Genomic DNA, 18,923 nt, shown 5'->3' with positions numbered 1-18,923 from the left:
CAGGCGCTCTGCGGCCAGCCTACATTTAGGGTCCTGAGACTTAAGCGGTCGCGGAGGGAGCAGCGTTGTTAGCAACATCATGGCGGCGTCCACACGACTCCAGGTGATTTCTCTGTACAGGATGATGATGAGAGAGAGCCAGAAGTTCCCCTCATACAACTACAGGTAGGCGGACAGGTCTGCCGGCCCTGAGCGGTCCTGATGGCTCGTTTAACCGGACTGTCAGCGGCAGGGTTGATGCTAATGTAGCAGCTAGCCGGAATGTTTACATCAGCCGTGTGTCATGTAACTGTCAGTGAATCTTACGAAACACACCAACAAGAAGTGTTCTGCTCTGTGGTGCGAGGCTGTGCTGCTGCTGAGGTGGTTTGCAGAAGTGTTAAATCCTCTGTGATATGTTGATGTTAATGAAACAGCAATGTTTTAGTATTTAGGAGCGTTTTGTAAACATGTTTATACAGACATCATCAGACACGGACACAGCCGAGAACCATCTCATTCTGTTGTTTTATGATCTGTTCTGTTTGGGATGATTATGTCCTGGTGTGTTCCTTTGGGGTGTGTGTGTGTTTTCTCATAGTTGTATATTGTGTTTTCTTGAGGTTGTTTTTGACACTTTGAAGTGGAGTTTGTGTCTAATTTTAAGCCCTGTTGTCATGTTGTCATGTCTCTTGAGGTCTTCTTGAGGTAGCTGTGCATGTCTGTTGGCTTTGAGGACCTCATGCTTTTCGGGGGGTAGTTTCTTTTCTCATAGATTGTGTGTCTGTGTGGTTAGTGTGATGCAGACTCGACCTGCTGCTCTGTGCTGTACCTACACTCTGGAGTGTGTCTCAGTGCAGTAAATCCTCACTTAAAATGAATGATCAGAAATGTCATCCCAAAAATCAAAGAGCAGATTGATCAAAACAAACTTGGACATGATGGCGCTGCTTTCAGGTTTCTAGAAAAGAAGCAGTGAAGGTTTGACTCTTAAAGGCTCTGAGTCATTTCCTGTGGATCAGCTGATGCCTGCAGCTCTGCTCCTCGGTGTGTTGGTGGGGTTTTCTTTGACCTCGTGGAGTTAATTCTGTGAGTGTGAGTCATTAGTTGTGCCTGTGAGGTGTTCGGCTATGTGACAGCAGGTATGAGTGGAGCTATAGGTCAAAGGGTTGATCTGTGCGTCTGCTGCTCTGAAGGCGGCGGCCTCCTTTGTTTCTGACCACTGACCTGATTTGTGTGCTGCTCAGATCCCATCAGGACTGGCTGTGTTCTGCCTAACTGACTGTGACACACTCTGCATTTATTTATGCTGGAAATCAATCCAGCCTGCTGCTGCTGCTGCTGCTTCTGGCTCCTATTGGATGAATATTGGATTGAATCTGCTGCTGTCTCCTTTCTTTACATCATGTCCGTTTACATGGAGCTGAACTTTGAGGGATCAGGCGGCGTTTATTATCGGGCTGTTTGTTTTTATTTCCAGCTGCAAGGTTGATGGATTAGTGTATCTTCTCTGTGCAGAGTATAACAGGCGTCTTTATATTTGTCCTTATTTGTTGAACAGCAGGTGTTCAAGCCAATTTTTTGTTTGTATTAATGGAATTACATTTATGTTGAGATAACAAGCAGTGTTAATAATTATGACAACATATCAGGATAATAATATCATAATAATTTTGGTCTTATTGCTCAGTCCTAATAAAGAGTAAACCCTGTTTCTGTGTGTGTGTGTGCGGCTGGGGTGAGTTTGGGACAGCAGCATCTTCAGCTGTCATACACACGGCGCTCCACGTGGACATCAGAGAGCCGCCGCCTCCTGCTAGCCTTCATGCGGATCTCTGCTGCGCTGAATTATTGAACGGCCAGATGAGATGTGGCCTCCTCCCGCTGCCGGTCCAAATGAAATAAATTCTACCTGCCTGCTCAGCGACGGACTGCTGGTTCGAGCCGCAGCCTCATCCCATCCCTGTGTGTGTCTGTCTGTGTGTATACTCCTGGAAATGAACATTCAGTTAGTTGAGTACGGATGTGCATGTTGTTATATCTGTCATCCTGCTTTCTATTGGTTGTAGCTGTGAATGTCCTGCAGCGGCTTCTGGGTCATTGTTCTGCTGCAGTGAATGCTGAGTCATGTGTAGCCTTCTTCCTTTGAGATACAATAATGAAACGGTGCTCTGTTTAGCTGAAATGTTAGCCGTCAGACCTGCTGTGGAGGTGAGCACTCAGTTATGTTGATTCACACTCATCAGTATGACAGAAATGAGGGTGTGTGAAAGATGATTTCACAGAGACGATGAGGTCAAAGACAGAAGGTGCTGTGTAATCCTGTTGTGAGTCTGTGGTGGAGTCGTGTACCTGTGTACTGCCAGCCTGTTGTGGAGTGACCTGAATATGCCAGACGCTGCTGCAGGCTGTGTTTTGGTGTTTCTCGCTCTGACTCTAATAACAGCTGATGCAGGAGCTTGCAGCCCTTTCTGTGAGGAGAGGTGGGAGACTTCAGCTGACTCTGTGGAGTTCTGTCAATGAGAGAGAGAGAGAGAGGCAGTGGAAATGAACAGAAGACAGCAGTGAACAGGAAGTCTGTCTGCTCAGAGTCGGCTTCAAACTTTCTGTCATTAGTGGACAGTGAGAGCACAACAACAACCTCCTGATTCTCCCCACATTAGACATGACCGTTTGTGCTGTGTTCTCTGTAGGTGGTTTTCCTGTGTATGGTGGATGTGTGCCTGACCAGGCGATGGAGAGTGGCAGGTTGGAGGATGATATTATCAGTTCTGAAGCAGTTCTGATTACTTTTCCTCTGAGCCGTAACTTTTGGTTCCATTAAACGGCTCCAGCTCTGCCTCACAAACACGTCTTAAAGCAGGAAACTCCCTGCAGGGCTCAAAGCCTCAGGTGTCAGCAGCAGACAGGAGGAAGTAGGTCGGCTCTCTCACAGATCAGCAGATCAGCTCAGAGTCTTTGTCTCTCTCTGTTGTTTGTCATTAATGTCTCTCTGTCTGTCCTCTGTTCGTCTTTTAACTCATCAAACACATCATCATCATCATCATCATCACCGGGTGACAAATCCTCTGATGGAGCAGGGATTGTGGAAGTCTCTGTCCCTCTCTCCTCGTCTCCTCTCTGTCTCCGTTTCATCTTCTGGAGGAGGATTCCCTCTGAAGTCTTCATGACGAGACAACACAGCAGCACGATGTTGAATCATTGATGCACAGAGTGTGTGTCTGTCAGTATGCAGAACATGAGCTTATTCAAACACATAGGGGGACAGAGACATTTGTTAATTGATACCTGATAGATTAACGAAGGTCTGTGTGTTTTGTGTTTTTATGCTGACGTGTTCGATGAAGAGCCTGAAGGCGGTCTGGAAGCCTCAGTCTGAGCAGACTGTTACGTTTCCCTCCTTGTCTCTTCTTTGATGTCTGTGTTATTTCCTTTGCTGTGTGTTGCATCCGTCACTCCTTCATCGTTGTTTTCCTCTTCCTTGTACTTGTGTGTCCTCTCTCCGTTACCTCCATCCCCTGCAGTCCCTCTCTCGCCTTCAGTCCGGCCTCTCTCCCCCCTCTCTCCATCTCGTCCTTGTTACGGCCGTCGTATTTAACCACAGCATGTAAATCTGATCCATCACACTTTTATTGGTTCTGTCTTAAATCGTGAATGAGCTGCAGACACAGACGGACTCGGAAGATGGATGGCTGTGCTGTAACTTTCCAAGGTCGACGTTTCCCCCCAACATCAGAGGAGCTGCCAGCTGTAATCAGATCCAAGAGCGCTGAAAATTAAACCAATAATCATCGTCACGTCAGCAGCTCCTGCCAGAAAACACTTGAGAATTTGTAATTTGTCAGATTTGATTTGCTTCCTCATCTGGAGTTTGTGGTTCCTGGCTGCAGCGTCTGGACCCAGGAAGGTCATGGCGGCCTGCGGCTGAAGATGGTGCCCGTGTCTGAGGTCACCGGGGTCACTGAGGGCAGATTTTTGACCCCCATGCTGGAGGAAGAACTGCTCACCCTGCGGCGTGTGTTTTGTTATCTGCTGACATCTCATGAGGTGGATGGATCGGTGCCTGTTTGCGTTGAATATAATGGGCGTGTTTCCACTGCAGGAACCTGAGGTTCAGGAACTCTCGCTCACCTCACGCTTTTTCCTGTCAGTCCTTTGTGTGTTCTGCTGTTGTTGCTGCGTTCAGTTGTGTAAATTATGTCTGCCTCTGAGTTTAACTCACAGACAGTGAGTATGAGACGTCACTCAGTGGTCACGGTCTTGGTTATTAGTTTGATATAAGGTTTGCTCAGGCCCTGGACCTGCTGGGTGGCGTCCTCTCTGGTCTCTGCTGCACTGGAGGAGCTCCAGAATACAAGTCCATCTGGAGCTCCTGAGGAGAAACATCATGAGTGAAGATGTGACGATGTCTCTGAGAAAAGACAAAGCTGCAGAGTTTGGAGGAAGAATATCAAACAGCAGCAGTGCACAGCGCTCATCACACACACACCCACACACACTCCTCTCACAGACTTTCCCTCTCTGTGAACATCGGCTTATTGATTAGAGCTGGATGCTCTGCAGCTCCTGCTTTCTACTGACGAGCAGCAGGAAATCAAATCGGCGCCGCTCGCAGGAGCAAAGCATGAAGACGCAGCGACCTCCGGCTCCGAGCGCAGCCTTCACTCACTGTTCCCGCCGGCACTCACTGAATACATAATGATTCACCTGCTCTCAGGAACAGAGTTTAACGAGGGTGTTGTGTGATCGGGATCTTTTTTACTCAGTGTGAGTCGGAGCTCACCCTGAAGCCACGCCTCCAATCACATGGACACGCATCACCTGAAGACGAGCTGCGGTCTGTGACTTCGGCCATTATGCACGTACCTCTCTGGTGCACAGAGCAGGAAGAGAGTGACAACCAGCCAATACTCCTACAGGGTCCACCCGGAGGATTGGCTGATGTTTTTAGTGTTTTATAGCTTCCACAGATGATTCATATTCTTCTTTTTAAAGTGAAACTGCCGAACTAATTGGTTGCTATCGGATTGTAAAGAGAAGTTACACTAATTGAACAAAACGTGCATCAGAATGAAATCTCCTACCCTACCTTTAAGTCTGGTGTGATCAACAGTCACCATGTTCTCCTCCTCTGTTGTTGTTTATTCTGCAGTGCAGCCTTGAGTTTCATGTTGATCTTATTTTGCACTCATTTGTCTCTGTTTATTATTCTTCAGGGTTTTGTTTGCTTTCATAAAGTCCTCAGAGGGACCCGGCCTCTCTGCTGCAGACTCGTTGTTTGTGCCGTCTTTACCTCTGCGTCACTGTAAACAGGGTTGATGAAGCTAAAGTGTGTGTGTGTGTGTTTGTGTGTGTTGCAGGACCTATGCACTGCGACGTGTGCGCGATGCCTTCAGGGCCAACAGGAAGGTAGATGATCCAAAAGCTGTGCAGAGACTGATGATGGAAGGACAGCAGACACTGGCACTGATACAGAGACAGGTGTGACACACACACACACACACACACAACCAACCGACTGAAGCTTTGTCATGCAGTGAAGCCTGGCCAAAATGTCCTCACACACACACACACTGCACTCCCTCAGGTTAACCAGGTTGACTAGTATGCAGATGAACACCTGTTCACTGACTGACCACCTGTCTTCCATCGCACACACACACACACACACACACACACATTACTGTGGCAGCTCAGGGCTAATCACCTCACTGTTGGTCACTTTGTTCCCATAATGCATCAGCATCCCTCCCAGCCAATCCCAGAGGAGGACTGTCTGCCCCTTACTGCAGTTCAAACACACAACTAAACAAAACACACACACACACACACACACTGTGAACTGGTAAACTGTCAGTGAAGTCTGTGTTTAAATGATCAAATGGAAGCTCAGAGCTGCACGTGAATGATGACACGCCACGTTTCAGGTGGACTTCCTGTGGGGGCGGGGCTTATTATGTGGCTAAAGAATGTCAGGCTGCGATCAGATTATTTCACACTATATGTGTATCAGTTGTCCAACATGTTTGACTTACTCCACTTTGACAAGGAGAAAATGGAAACAAATAATGACTCATTGATTAAATATAAAATAAATATTAGGTCTAGTATTCAAGTAAATTATGTATTGTTGTGTCAACTATTGGTAAACAAAAACACAAAGTATGTGTTTCCTCATTGTCACTCACATAATGTAGAGAAACAGTCATTTCTGTGGCTCTTTGCTGCCTCGAAGTGTGTGTGTACATCTGTGTGGTTCAGATGGCCTGTGGAGTGTGCGTGTCTGTGTGTTTTCCTCTCTGCATCCCGCCCACACTGACTCACAGATTAACTCTGCACCTTGTTACAACCCTGCTGCGATGCTCCAGCTTCTGGAAGAATCCATGTGTTGTGTGTGAGGCTGCTCTCCGGCTGAAGGTTTCCTCCTCTGTGCACAGATCCATACAGCGTGTTAATTAACACACAGAGGTGGAGGTTCTTCTTCTTCTACTGCACGGACTCACAGTAGAAGAAGACATAAGGCTGATTTAGATGTGAAAGCGCCAGGCGGGCCACACGCTGAGCGCAGGTTTATGTTTAATGTCTCGCTGCATGTTCTGGATGGTTGCCTCCTTCTGTCACCATACGTCTCACTCCCTCAGGCCCTCCTCCTGAAAACCTGCAGGAAAGACCGGGCTGTGAACTCATCACTGTGCCTCCTTACAGTATATACGTGAGTAATGGGGCAGTGACTTAGTTCTGCCCACCTCGTCTGGCATGTTTGCACTGCTGGATCTTCTCCTCAGTTCCTCTTCTTGAGGCTCCAAGAGAGAAAAAAGGCCCAGGGACAGTGAGGTAGAGCTGAATGCTGATTGGTTGAAGGTAAATGAAGCAAATTAATAACAGCAGAGCAAAAGACGACAGGACGGAAGGAAAGTGAAGAATCTGTTTGACTGCCTAAACACAACAAGCTGCTAGCATGTAGCAGCTAGCATGTGTGTAGAGGACTGTTGTGTCTCTGTGAGGACAATGTGAGCATAAAGTCATCAAAGCAGGAAGGTCTTTATGAAGCAACAAACAGAAATCTGATTGGTCCAAACCAAACCTGGTTCAACACCAGCCTGGAGCTGGAAGGATGGACCTGTGGGAGTTTGTGATGTCACCAGTCTCACAATATACTAGGGACTAATGTAACTAGCAGGGGGCGCTGTCCCACTGTCTCACGTTCCTGCACAGAGGGAAACAGTTGAATGTGATTTTTATTGATCATCAGAGAGGAACAGCAGAGAACGGAGAGGCGTCACAGAACCCCTCCAACGTCTTAACATGAAGACCAGGCTGTGACCCGCGCTCCGTGGGATCAGATGTTAGCAGGTGTTTGTTCTTTTCCATCTGTTGTTGCTCAGGTCAGAATCTGCATCCTGGCTTAAAGCTGCCTGTGTGTGTGTCTGTGTGTGTGTGGGCGTACAGTATGAGCTTAAGTGAAGCATGTGGGCGTGCTTGTGTCTCTGCATCAGTGACTGTGCCGACGCTTGAAAAGTTTATTCTTAATTGTGTGTGTCTGTGCATGTTAAGTGTGTGTCTGTGTGTGTGTCTGTGTGTGTGTCTGTGTGTGTATCAGTGTGTGTATCAGTGTGTGTATCAGTGTGTGTATCAGTGTGTGTATCAGTGTGTGTGTTTAGTTAAGTGTGTGTGTGTCTGCATGTATGTGTGTGTGTATCAGTGTGTGTGTATCAGTGTGTGTGTATGTGTGTGTGTATGTGTGTGTGTATCAGTGTGTGTGTATCAGTGTGTGTGTATCAGTGTGTGTGTATCAGTGTGTGTGTGTATCAGTGTGTGTGTATCAGTGTGTGTGTATCAGTGTGTGTGTATCAGTGTGTGTGTGTATCAGTGTGTGTATCAGTGTGTGTGTGTGTGCCTCTGTTAGTAAGTTAGGGAGTACAGATGATGGATTGCAGCTGCAGAGCGCCTCTGTTTGGAGAAAGTGAAGCAGCATGTTCAGTTTAATGAGTGTGTGAGTGTGTGTGGGAGAAATGTAAAAACTGTGAATGAAGGAGTGAAAGGAGGAGAGCCGAGGACTCAGACAGCGGAGCGGGATTCCACATCATTAGACCCCGCGTCTGAAATTCAGCGCGCCGTTTGATGTGATGCGTCAGGCAGCAGAGGGCGCTCTCAAAGAGTGCTTAGATTCAGTCCGCAGAGCTGATGAGTGATGCAACAAAAAACTGATGTGATCAACAACACAGTGAATTTAACAGTCGACTGGTTGGTGACGCATCGTGTGTTTTTAACCCTGTGTGACCCGAACATCGGTGCTGATGGAAGTCACTCCGGAGTGATCCATCATTCTACATCCCAGCTCTGAAGGGTTAATGAAGTAATGGCAGTGCTTACATCTGACGTCAGGTCTGAAGTCTGCCAGCGTCCCACGGTGACGACAGAATGAAAGGCGGAGCCTGAAGAGGAAGCACGTAGGACTGATGACAGCAGACGGCTCAATCAGAGCCACTGATTTATAATCCGATTAGTTTATGATCTGTTTTAAATATCAACAGATGAATCCACTATCAAAGAGTCATTAACATGGAGAACGTGAGCCGTGAGTGAAGCTGTGCTCATGTTGGAATATATATAATATATATATGCTATATGACTGAGTGCTGCTGCTGTTTGGAGCAGATCTGCTCTTATTACTGTAGAAGAGACTTTTTGGTTCAGGGTGAAAGTGTTGAATATCAGAGCTGTCCGTCAGAGGAAGAGGAGAAGTGCTAAAAACCTGCTCTGATCCACCTGAGCAGCTCCCTCCTCTTTTTAATAGAGTTTGTTCTGCAGCATCGAGTTATGCACTGTGTGTGTGTCTGTGTGAAGCTCGGCAAAGCTGCCAGAACCCGTGGGGCAGTCAGGTGTAAAAGCAGCAATAACAGTGTGGGGTTCCTGAGGAATTTAAGATTTTACAGATCGAAACATGGAGGAAGAAGAGAGTGGATGGAGGGGAAAGGTAGGAGCGAGGTGAGGAAGAGGAGGATAGAGGATGAGGAGGAGGAGGAGAGGAGGCAGGCTCTCATGGAGGGTGTTGCCCTACTTTTCAGTTCAGCTCCCGTCTGGTTCAGGCTTCCCCAAAAAATCCCTGGTTTCCCCAGACTGAGGCGAGAGTGCGTCAGAAAAGAGGAAGATGGATCTGACGGCATCATCTCTGCTCTGAGTTCAGAACACTTCCTGACACACAGACACAGACACACACACAGACACTCACTCTCTTTTACATTCAGTGTGAATAAATGTCCATGAATCTGCATAGAATCATCAGAAGGTTTCTTCGGCCGTATGAGGAGCTCCTTCAGCACACAGTGAAGATCCGTGCTCTGCAGTGAGCTGAGGTTCGGATCCTGTCCTACCTCCCTGTGTTTGGGACCACACACACCTTTACCTGACACGATGATTGATCGTCTGTGAGTGATCGATCAGTGTATTCTGACCTTTGATGGACAGACCAGTGACAATGTTCCTGTCCATTCATTGATCATTCATTGATCACTGCTGCAGTGTTGGAGCAGATCATGAGGATTCAGACGATCACTGTGTGTGTCTGTCTGCATGAAAAAGCTCAAATGATCCTCACAGTCTGTCTGTCCTGACCTCCAGACCACCTGACCTCTGACCTCATCACCCTTCATCTGCCTTTACAAAGGCTCAAAGGCTGGACAGGAAGCAGAAACATGGCCGGCTGTCCTCGTTTGGACATATAATACTTTTTCCATTAGATGCTGGATGTAGCTCCCTGTAACATTAGTTCTCGGTGCATCTAAAGTCCCAGATAGAGAAAACAGTGTTACAGTAAGAAATCCAAACAACTGGAAACGGCAGCTCTACGCTGTGAGTGCTGCAGCGAGCGCTGCTCCCGTCATCAGCAGCCCCAAAAACTCTGAAAACTCTGTATTGATTTCCTCAAAGAGCGCGGCCCTCGCTCCCCTCTGAAGCCGCCGCCTGCAGCGGCCCGAGCAGCTTTAAATAGCAGCAGAGTGGTTGAAACCTTTGCTGTGTGTGAGGATAAGTCAGCTGGCTGCTGCATCGTGCTGCTACACATGACAAATGGGGTTCTCCACGGTGCATCCCATGAGTCCGGGCTGTTGGCAGACCGTCAGCTCCTCCTGGGCGCTGTACTTGTTGAATGCTGACGACCTTCATCATATTGTCTGGTAATTAGTAGAGTTGTGTCTCTTTGAGGTTGGGAGGAGTGAGCAGTGGACGTGTTGTTCTCTGTGTCCTGTGTGACGTCTGCAGGACCAGACCCTGTCTGCGTCTCTGCCGCTGCCGTTTCTGCTACTTTCTTTTGTTCGGTTGTTTTCTTCTATTCTTAGAATTCTGGGACTGATGCAATGATGATGCTCCCTCCTCCTCCTCCTCCTCCTCAACACATGCACGCGCATGCATGATGAAATTCATTGACTGCAGAGGGCAATGACAGCTCGTGGACAGAAGAGGATGATGATGATGAAGGTGTGGAGGTGGAGCTGACAGTTTGCCTGATTTCGTTGTTTTAAACGTTGACAGAGTCGACATGAACCTGAACACCGCTGCCTGGCCCCTCCCACGTCAGAGGGCTGTAAATGTGGCCGTGTGTGTACTTGCAGCATCGGGCTTCACATTAAAAGCTCGCCCGGGGCAGTGCGAGGCTTTGATTGTTGCGGAGCAGCAGACCTCTGTAATGATGCTGAGAGCTCGTAGATGTTTTAATGAAGTCGTTGCAGCCGGTGTAGCCTCCGCTCTGAACCAGCGCGTGGATCGATGGCTGCCTGTCCTCCATTACTCTGAAGTGGACCGTCCTCTGAGTGAAGGAGCGGCTCTCGTTATGACTCACTCTGTCAGTGTGTTTTCTGGAGTTTTCTCACTTTCACTTCTCTTCAGCACATTTTCAAACTATTGATCCTGTCAGAGGCGCTGCTCCCCGACCCGCTGCTCCCCGACCCGCTGCTCGGCCTGCTCCTCGGCCTGCTCCTCGGCCCACTGCCCTGCCGAATCACATGAAGAGAAGCTGTGTAATGCACCTATATAAAGATGGCTGCCACTGATATCGACCCCTCCAAACGGCAGCATCGTCTTCTGTGCACGCCGCTGTTTCACCTGTGGGAGGATCCACATGTTTACAACTTTTGGTTTCTAGTTTTATAACTATGCTGAGTGATTTACACCACAGAAGAAGAAGAAGCACTGTCTGTTAGCATACTGTTAGCATGAAGCTAGAGGGTAGATCTCCATCGTTACAACCTGGAAACACATGAACTCTCCAGTAACAATACCTGCTTCATAAACAGGATCATAAATGGAGGGGTTTCCATGACAACCACTCTGCAGGGGAATATGAATCTGAGGTTGCTAATGAAGAGCAGTTTCTGTTCATACAACCAGACCTTGTTATGCCATGTTAAATCATGCCATCTTATCTCATTGTCAGATGTTCAGATGACGGTGTTTATATGGAGAGTGATCAGAAGGCCCTCTGTCCACCTTGGTCATGTGACTGGTGATTGATCTGCCGGCCGGAGGTGCAGACTTGTGTCAGGTTATTGATAAACGGCCGCTGCAGTTAGGAGTTGATGTGGTTTAAGTTGCGTCTGAACCTGTCAGAAGTGTGTGTGTGTGTGACATATCGTGCAAACAGACGGAGCAACACACTGCATCTGAGGAACAGAGACTTTAAACCATGAGAGGAGGAAAGAATAAAGAGGGGAGGAGAAGAGGAGAAGAGGAGAACAACGAGGCGTAACGATGGCAGCAATTTAGAGCCTCCCCCGCTCGCTCCCTCTTCTTCCTCCTTTCATCTGCTTTTTCCTCCTCACTGTGTTCTGGATGCGACGGACTGAAACGGCACATCACAGCAGAGCCTGGTCACTAGTGAGGGAACTCCACACACACACACACACACGCACACACACACACACACACACACACACACACATACACACACACACACACATACATACACACAAGCACACACACACGAGATGGATGTTCCTGAAACATGAGCACAGTTTGCCTTCATCTTCTCTCGCTCTCTAATTAGCGTGTCCTCAGACTGAAAAAATTAAGGTTAAAAAAGCTTTTCCAGAAAACTCCTCATTACTGTGTGTGTGTGTGTGTGATTCAGAAACGTCCTGGCTTATCTGCCTCTGTGTGTGTCTGCCTGTGCAGCCTGGAATCACAGCTTAATCACGTTTAATTTGTCGTGTAGCTGCGGCTGATTGGTCGATTGCCAGATCTCTGACTGTTGCAGCTGATTGGCTCTAAGCGTGTCAAGTGGGCGGGGCTTTCCCAGTCATGGAAGCCAATTAATGAGATGAGAGACACGGGAAAGGAGCTTGTTAGGGCTGGTGGGCGGGGCTTCAGTTAAGGGGATTTCCAAGGTCACGCACATGTGGTAACAGTACGAGGGCTGTGTAAACGAAGACGTCCCATTGGTGCTTTTTCAAAACGTCTGGCGCTGGTGCACACAACGGGGAGAGCAGAGGGAGCTTCTTATTGCAGTACTGTAGAAAACCTGTGTGTGTGTGTGTGGCCTTCAAAGGTCTTCCAGCAGCAGTATCAGTTTCTGGTGGAGGTGTACCCTCATGTGACAGATCCCTGTGAGGGAAGACGATCATTTCTCACACCAGACAGGTCAACGTCTGATCAGCTCCCACAAGAAGCTTCAACGTCCCCAGGCTGCTACTGCCAACAAAAAGCAGACACACAAGCTGCGAGGACTGTTGTGTCTCTGTGAGGACAAAGCATAGGGACGCCGGCGCTGTAGATGTCGAGTGGAGGGAACGAACGATGTGCACAGGAAGTGTTTCAGACGGCAGCGCTCCTCAACCTGCATGAATAATTAATGAGGAGACAAAGTCAGAGGAGACAAAACAAACACAGGACGCTTCAACAGGACGTTCAAGTTCTCCACCGCCCATTACACACACACACACACACACACACACTCAGCGGAGGTAGGCAGGATGGATGGAGGCAGGAAGGAACAGATGAGGGGGGTTAAAAGCAAGAATCAGAATGGAGGGATGGAACGAAGCAGCAGGACATGTGAGACATCGTCCTTTAGAACATTTATTGCTGACTTGTCTGATACCTCGAGTCCATCGACAAAAGTCAAGTTGGAGTCTCTAGTCACCGCCACCTGTCCGTCCAGCAGCAGAGTAAAACAGTTCATTCTCTGCTGCTTGTGTTTATGAATACATCCTCATGTGGAGTCCCTGCTGCGTGTGTGTTTGGAGGGTGTAGTGCAGCTCAGTCAGTCTCCCCTGGAGAAATAAAAGGTTTTTACTCTGTAAACTGAATGTTTTTTTTGAGCTTCGGGCGACTGAGTTTGTGAAAACGGGTAAACCTCCTCACAGGGCCCGATGAGAGGAGAGAGATGAACTTTTTATTTCTTCAGACGTTTCGTCTGACGGGAGGCGTTTGGCCCTCAGTTCTTTTCACATGTTGCTTAGTAAATGTCTGCCATCTTTTCTCAGAGAGCATGAGAACGATGTGAGGATTTGACTGGACGTGCACTCATCGGTTTGACCACAAGAGGGCACAGGGTACAAAAATGATAATGTTTAAGGCTCACAGTAAGCGTCAGAAGAAGAGCTCTGTTTTCTTTTTGTAGGCGTTGTTGATGTTGTCAGTCCCCGCCTTGGTGTGTCTTTGGAGTGGTTGAAGACAGATTAGTGACAGGTTTGGGGGAATAAACGAAGGATAAATCTGGGAGTGTGTTCGCAGGTGTGACGCCGGCCTCTGACCTCTGCTGTTGTCTTCCTGGCGAGGACGAGCTTCAGACTGCTGTCAGTCACAGGACCCTGAAGACCTGCTGCCTCCTCTGAAACCTTCAGGATGGCTCATGCATGTTACTGGTGTGTGTGTGTGTGTGTGTATACATCCTCTCGCTGCATTTCATCTTCTTATAAATGGGATCGCAGTGAAGTGCTGCTTATGCTCAGTTCATGTTTAGCCTCTCTCTCTCTCTCTCTCTCTGTGATCCTCAGCCTGGCGGCGTTGTGGCGTCCGAGCCCCCCCCCCATCACTCTCACAGGAGAAAAGCTCATTTTGGTTGCCTGCGCCGCTCGGCTGGCCTCCTCCAGGTCTCCTCTGCGTCGCTTCATCTCTTTCCTCCCACTGTCGGCGCCTCTTTAACTTCCATTGTTACTGTCTCCTGCTGTTCAGGGCGGCTCTTCATCTTTAACTCTCACCACTCTGGAGGCTCCGCTTAAATTAACCGTCCACCCACAGTCTAGTATCACATCCAGATTATTTTTGATCATGTTCATACAGACATCAGCGGCTGCTCGTGATCTTACCCTGCCAGCCGCTCGGTCTGAAGGCAAAGGGACAGCTGACAGGTTCAGTTCCCGTCCAGTCTGCAGACCACCAGGTTGGCTCAGAGGATGTGTTACGACAGGAGCTGCTGGTCAGAAGGTCCCTGATGATTGGTTGATCTGAAAGGAAGAACAGGATCAAGCAAAAACGAACAGCGGACCTAACAGATGTGACACCAGACCAGCAAAGACGTGCTGAGTGTCGGGGTGACCAGCTGTGACATTAGAACCCTGTGTAGGCAGTGGCCGCTTTGAGTGACAGGTGGTGTTGACTCACTGCACTCGCTTCCTGCCTCCACCCCAGCTCCACTCATGCTCCACCTCTTTGCTTGTTTCTGGAGTTTGGGTGGATTCAGGCGCTGCCAGCATGGGACAGTCCGGACCGCCGGCTCGTCCACATTTGCATGATGCGTGTGGTTATCTGATGTGTAGCCGGCTGGTGGTAGCTGTAACGTCTCAGGCTCATGAGCTGGATTGGAAGCAGCAGTGTGATGTTAATCTTACACCTCCTGCCTGGTGGGAGTAAGACTGAAGGTCAGTCAGTCACGACTCAGCAGAGAGAGATGTGTGTGTGTGAGAGCGGGCGGAGGGCGGATGGATGTGATGATATATGAAGGAGGCTAACTTTAGCTTTCCATTATAACACTCATCTCTGTGATTGCCTTTATGTAGCACAGAACTCTCTGGAGCCTCTGAGCGCTGACAGAGTCCTCACATCTGATTAAAGTCTGACTGACAGCAGCGTTTAGGGGTCTTCTGTTGTTCAAGTCAGAAACGTCTGTTTAAGATAAGATAAAACTTAAGCTGCTGTTGGCCTCGCGTGGTTTTGTAGATTTGTGAGAACCTTTGACAATGAGGTGACGCAGCTTCATGAGGAGCCACCAGACCTCCATTGAACCTCATCTTAACAGAAACGGGTTCCCTGGTCAGGACCTCAGCTCTGTCTGTCCTCCACCTTGTTGTCCATATTTGGCCTAACTGGGAGTTCAGGTGGGCTCAGGTACTTCAATGAAGCCTTATGTTGAATCAATGAAATGGGTAGAGGGGAAATGCACTGAAGTCAGGGCTACCCTGAAGTGGCCTGACCCAGAAAACCCAGCAGACGTCCTCTGTGACATACAGACAGACCCCCGCTACCCATCAATGCAATGATAGCACAGGGCATAGTGGTTGATTTAGCCAACAAAGAGGACAAATATGTGATAAAAAATACAAAAAATATCCACCGACAGTGTGTACACTGTGCGTTTGTGAGAGTGTGTGTGTGTGCGTCAAAACAGCAACGAGTCATGCGAGCGCGGCGAGCACCCAGCAGCTGAAACATTAATCGGCGGCCATGTTTTGTGATGTCACACACAGACTTCCTGAAGAGCCGTGAGCTGCAACCAGTAAGAGCAGAGCTAGAAATGAAGCTTAAACAAAACGTACAGGACAAGCAGCCACATTAAAATCCCAGCATGCTTTGCCTTCATCAGACTCTGACCCGCTGTGTCAGGCGGTAAGTAAATCATCGTGTTACTGGTTGTAGTGCTGAACATTTATAATTCATGGAGGTGAAACTGAGACGGAGCGGCTGCAGAGAGATGGAGAGGAACCGGAGGAGAGCCAGGCAGACGGGCTGAGAGCGGGCCAGGCCATCCCTTTGTTAGGAGCCACAGCCGCAACAATTTACATGAGGGCCAAGCCTCCTCGCTGCTGATTGGTCCACAGAGCCGAGCGCCTCACCGCCACACCCTCCCTCCTACACCACGCAGCAGCCAATCAGGACAAAACACACACACACACACAGGGGGCTCCAACCGGGCGAGCGAGGGGCTCCAGTGGCAGAGTAAAGAGAGAGAGAGGTTGACGGCAGAATAATTGATGAGCTGGATGGAGGCTTACTCTGATTATTTGTGGGGTGATTCTGCCCCCTGGTGGAGCTGCAGGGACACGACTACTACATGTACAGTATCTGGAGTGTGTCTGAATAAATGTCTGTTGTTATTGGGCCTTTACAGCCTGCAGTCCTTTCTGTGGGACATGCTGCAGCTGTCAGCAGCGTTTCCTGCTTGTGGACGCTGCAGACGGAGACTGTCCCTGCCCGGGACCAGCAGCTCTGCCCGCTCTGTCAGACAGCCGAGTGTTCGGCTGTACACTTTGTGTCACTCTTTGTGTCGTGTCCTGCTGCTTATGATGGTAAAGCTCTCAGATTTAACCCAGAGACATCTCACCATGTTTGGAATGCATTTCCTGGTCTGTGTCTCACACAGGAAGTGATGTCAGGCGTTCAGAATGAGGTTACAGTTTGTAGTGATGAAGCTGAGCTGGTGTCCTGAGACATGAACTGTGTGTTCAGTCCCAGAGCGGCGCTGGCCGTCATATTTGGTCATGTTCTGTAGATCAGTCCGTCATGTTTCTGTGCGGAAATCAATTGTGAACTATGGCCCAGCTGCACAAAACACACACAGACAGACACACACGCACACTGACACACACACAAAAGTGTAATATTTGTATTCTGTGTGTGTCTTGTGTGTGTGTCAGAGTAAATTGAAGTGTACTGTGTGTGTGTGTGTGTGTCTGTCTGTGTGTGTGTCAGAGTAAATTGAAGTGTACTGTGTGTGTCTGTGTGTGTCAGAGTAAATTAACGTTTACTGTGTGTGTGTCTGCAGGCGTCCATAGGAAAGATGTACCAGGCCCAGAAGATCGTGGTGGAGTAGCAGCGCTGCAGGTGGAGGCGGACTGAATGAATCTCTGCCCTGATGCATTGTGGGAGCTGTAGGACAAGAAGCCGGAGTTTGTTTGGAGTTTAGACTTGTTGTTAGGGACGCACCGATCAGTCATTATTGATCCTCTTAAAGGCTCCTTTGCGCTGTCATGTGATCCACTGAGGAACCTGTTCCTGTGGCTGCAGCTCTGACCAATCAGATCGCTTCATGTGCAGCTGAACAGAAACATGCTGTTTTCATTGGTGCAGCAGCTTCTGTGTCACAGATGTTCAAACATAAAAGAATCCATGAGTTTGTAGTTTTTTCTAAAGAATCAGACACCCACATTACCCACAATGCACCCTGACTGCAGACAGTTGCATTGTGGGTGTTTATGAACAGAGGTCAATACAAATGATCAGTGGCTGATCGGTGCTTCCCTCTTTGTATCCTAATGCACAATCCTGCAGGAGGACACACAGCTGTGACAGACACACACCTACACATGGTGCGAGTGATCAGGTTATTGATCAGGTTATTGATCTTGGCAGAAACAGGACTGTTATACAGACAGAAATAAAAGACTTTACTTAGATTCATCAGATTCTCCGGTCACAGCTCTTTGTGTGTTTTTGTGTTGATCAGTTTGTCGTCGTGCCTGCAGTAATTTTCTGTATCTGTTAAATTGATTATTTTTTTGGGGCGATTAAAATCTCGCTGGTCCATCCAAAGACGTGCGTCTCTTCTGATGTGAGCAGAGGTTTGTTTTCACTTTTATTCCAATTGATACACCTTTAATATTCAGATCTAACCCTGTTATAGTCACATACTGCCCCTCTTAATATTCAACTGTGTGAATGTGGGTCATGTGACTGCTGCTGAGTCCGTGGCTGCCTGGTTGTTGCTGAGGGGAGCAGAACCTTGTGTTTTTACAGAATCTGGTGCAAGTTGTGTAGTAAAATGTTTGTGGATGCAGTGAGCTCAGACGGTGCGCTTGGCGCTTCGGTGGAGGTGAAGGTGAAGTAGGTGACTGACCCTCAGGAACCAGCAGCTGCTATAAATAGACCCAACTGTTGGTTTAGAGACAGTGGCCCACTTACACACACACACACACACACACACACACACAGGTACAAAGGAGCACATTGCTCAATCAGTGTCTGCTCTTTCATCAGTGGACACTCGCACAGACTCCCTTCATGCACATGCTCAGATCAGTCCTACTCTCAGAGCCGGACTCTGACGGCCTGTTTGATTGATGCCGATCTGAAAATGTCCCACATGTGAGAACCTGCAGGTTTTATGTGTGAGTGTGCTCTGTGATCCCTCTTCTTGGTGATCAAATGCACATCTGTTGACTTCCCTTGTTCTCCCTGTGTGTTCAGTGTGCTGCTAAGACTTGTGGGTGTTGTAGTTCTGAGGCCAAACTAAATGATGCTGATTTCTTAAACAGTAGGGTCTGGTCTCACAGCTGGGACGGTTTATTGTCTGCTGATTCTTAGATTCTGGGTTTTTAGTTCTGCTCGTTGGGGTCACCTGGAATGTTCGTCAGCACTCTGAGCCTCTGCTGTGTTGACAGACCAAACAGATGTGCTCAGGTTTGTCAACAGGACCTTTTTCAGAGGACGGTTGGACCTTGATCCCGGAGTAGAGAGGACAAGGTGCAGGACGAGGACTCACTGGAAGCATGCAGATCATGCACTGATGCTGTCCTGCAGGTGTTTTTAACGTGTCACTCATGAGTTTCAGTCACAGTAATCATATATTATCACTTTTAGCCTGGTATGCTAACATTAGCCCAAGAGTATCTGCCTTCACAGTCTGTCTACAGACCTCAGAGAGCGACATGTGATGCTGCTCCGCAACACAAAGGAGTGTTGATCTGTCACAGATGTTTGTCCTCTGACCCGCTGCTGCCTGCTCACCTGTTCTG

General features: G+C 48.4%; 2 protein-coding genes across 2 annotated transcripts in view; one reads left to right on the top strand and one right to left on the bottom strand.

Annotated features, from left to right (window-relative positions):
- Positions 1-105, bottom strand: part of LOC114452861 (phenylalanine--tRNA ligase, mitochondrial-like) — a 54,712-nt gene extending 54,607 nt beyond the window's left edge. Inside the window, exon 1 of the mRNA XM_028432377.1 lies at positions 24-105. The gene's annotated coding sequence lies outside the window, so the exon portion shown is untranslated. The remainder of the gene's footprint in view (positions 1-23) is intronic.
- On the top strand, positions 10-17,589 carry lyrm4b (LYR motif containing 4). The gene is made up of 3 exons (XM_028432417.1): positions 10-165; positions 5,340-5,460; positions 16,955-17,589. Exons 1-3 carry the CDS (start codon positions 80-82, stop codon positions 17,000-17,002), a joined length of 255 nt encoding a protein of 84 aa, XP_028288218.1. The 5' UTR covers positions 10-79; the 3' UTR covers positions 17,003-17,589.
- Positions 17,590-18,923: the final 1,334 nt, after the last annotated feature.

Source organism: Parambassis ranga, chromosome 20, assembly GCF_900634625.1.
Source record: "Parambassis ranga chromosome 20, fParRan2.1, whole genome shotgun sequence".
NCBI classification, from domain to species: Eukaryota; Metazoa; Chordata; class Actinopteri; family Ambassidae; genus Parambassis; species Parambassis ranga.
This window is presented reverse-complemented; position numbering and strand designations above follow the sequence as displayed.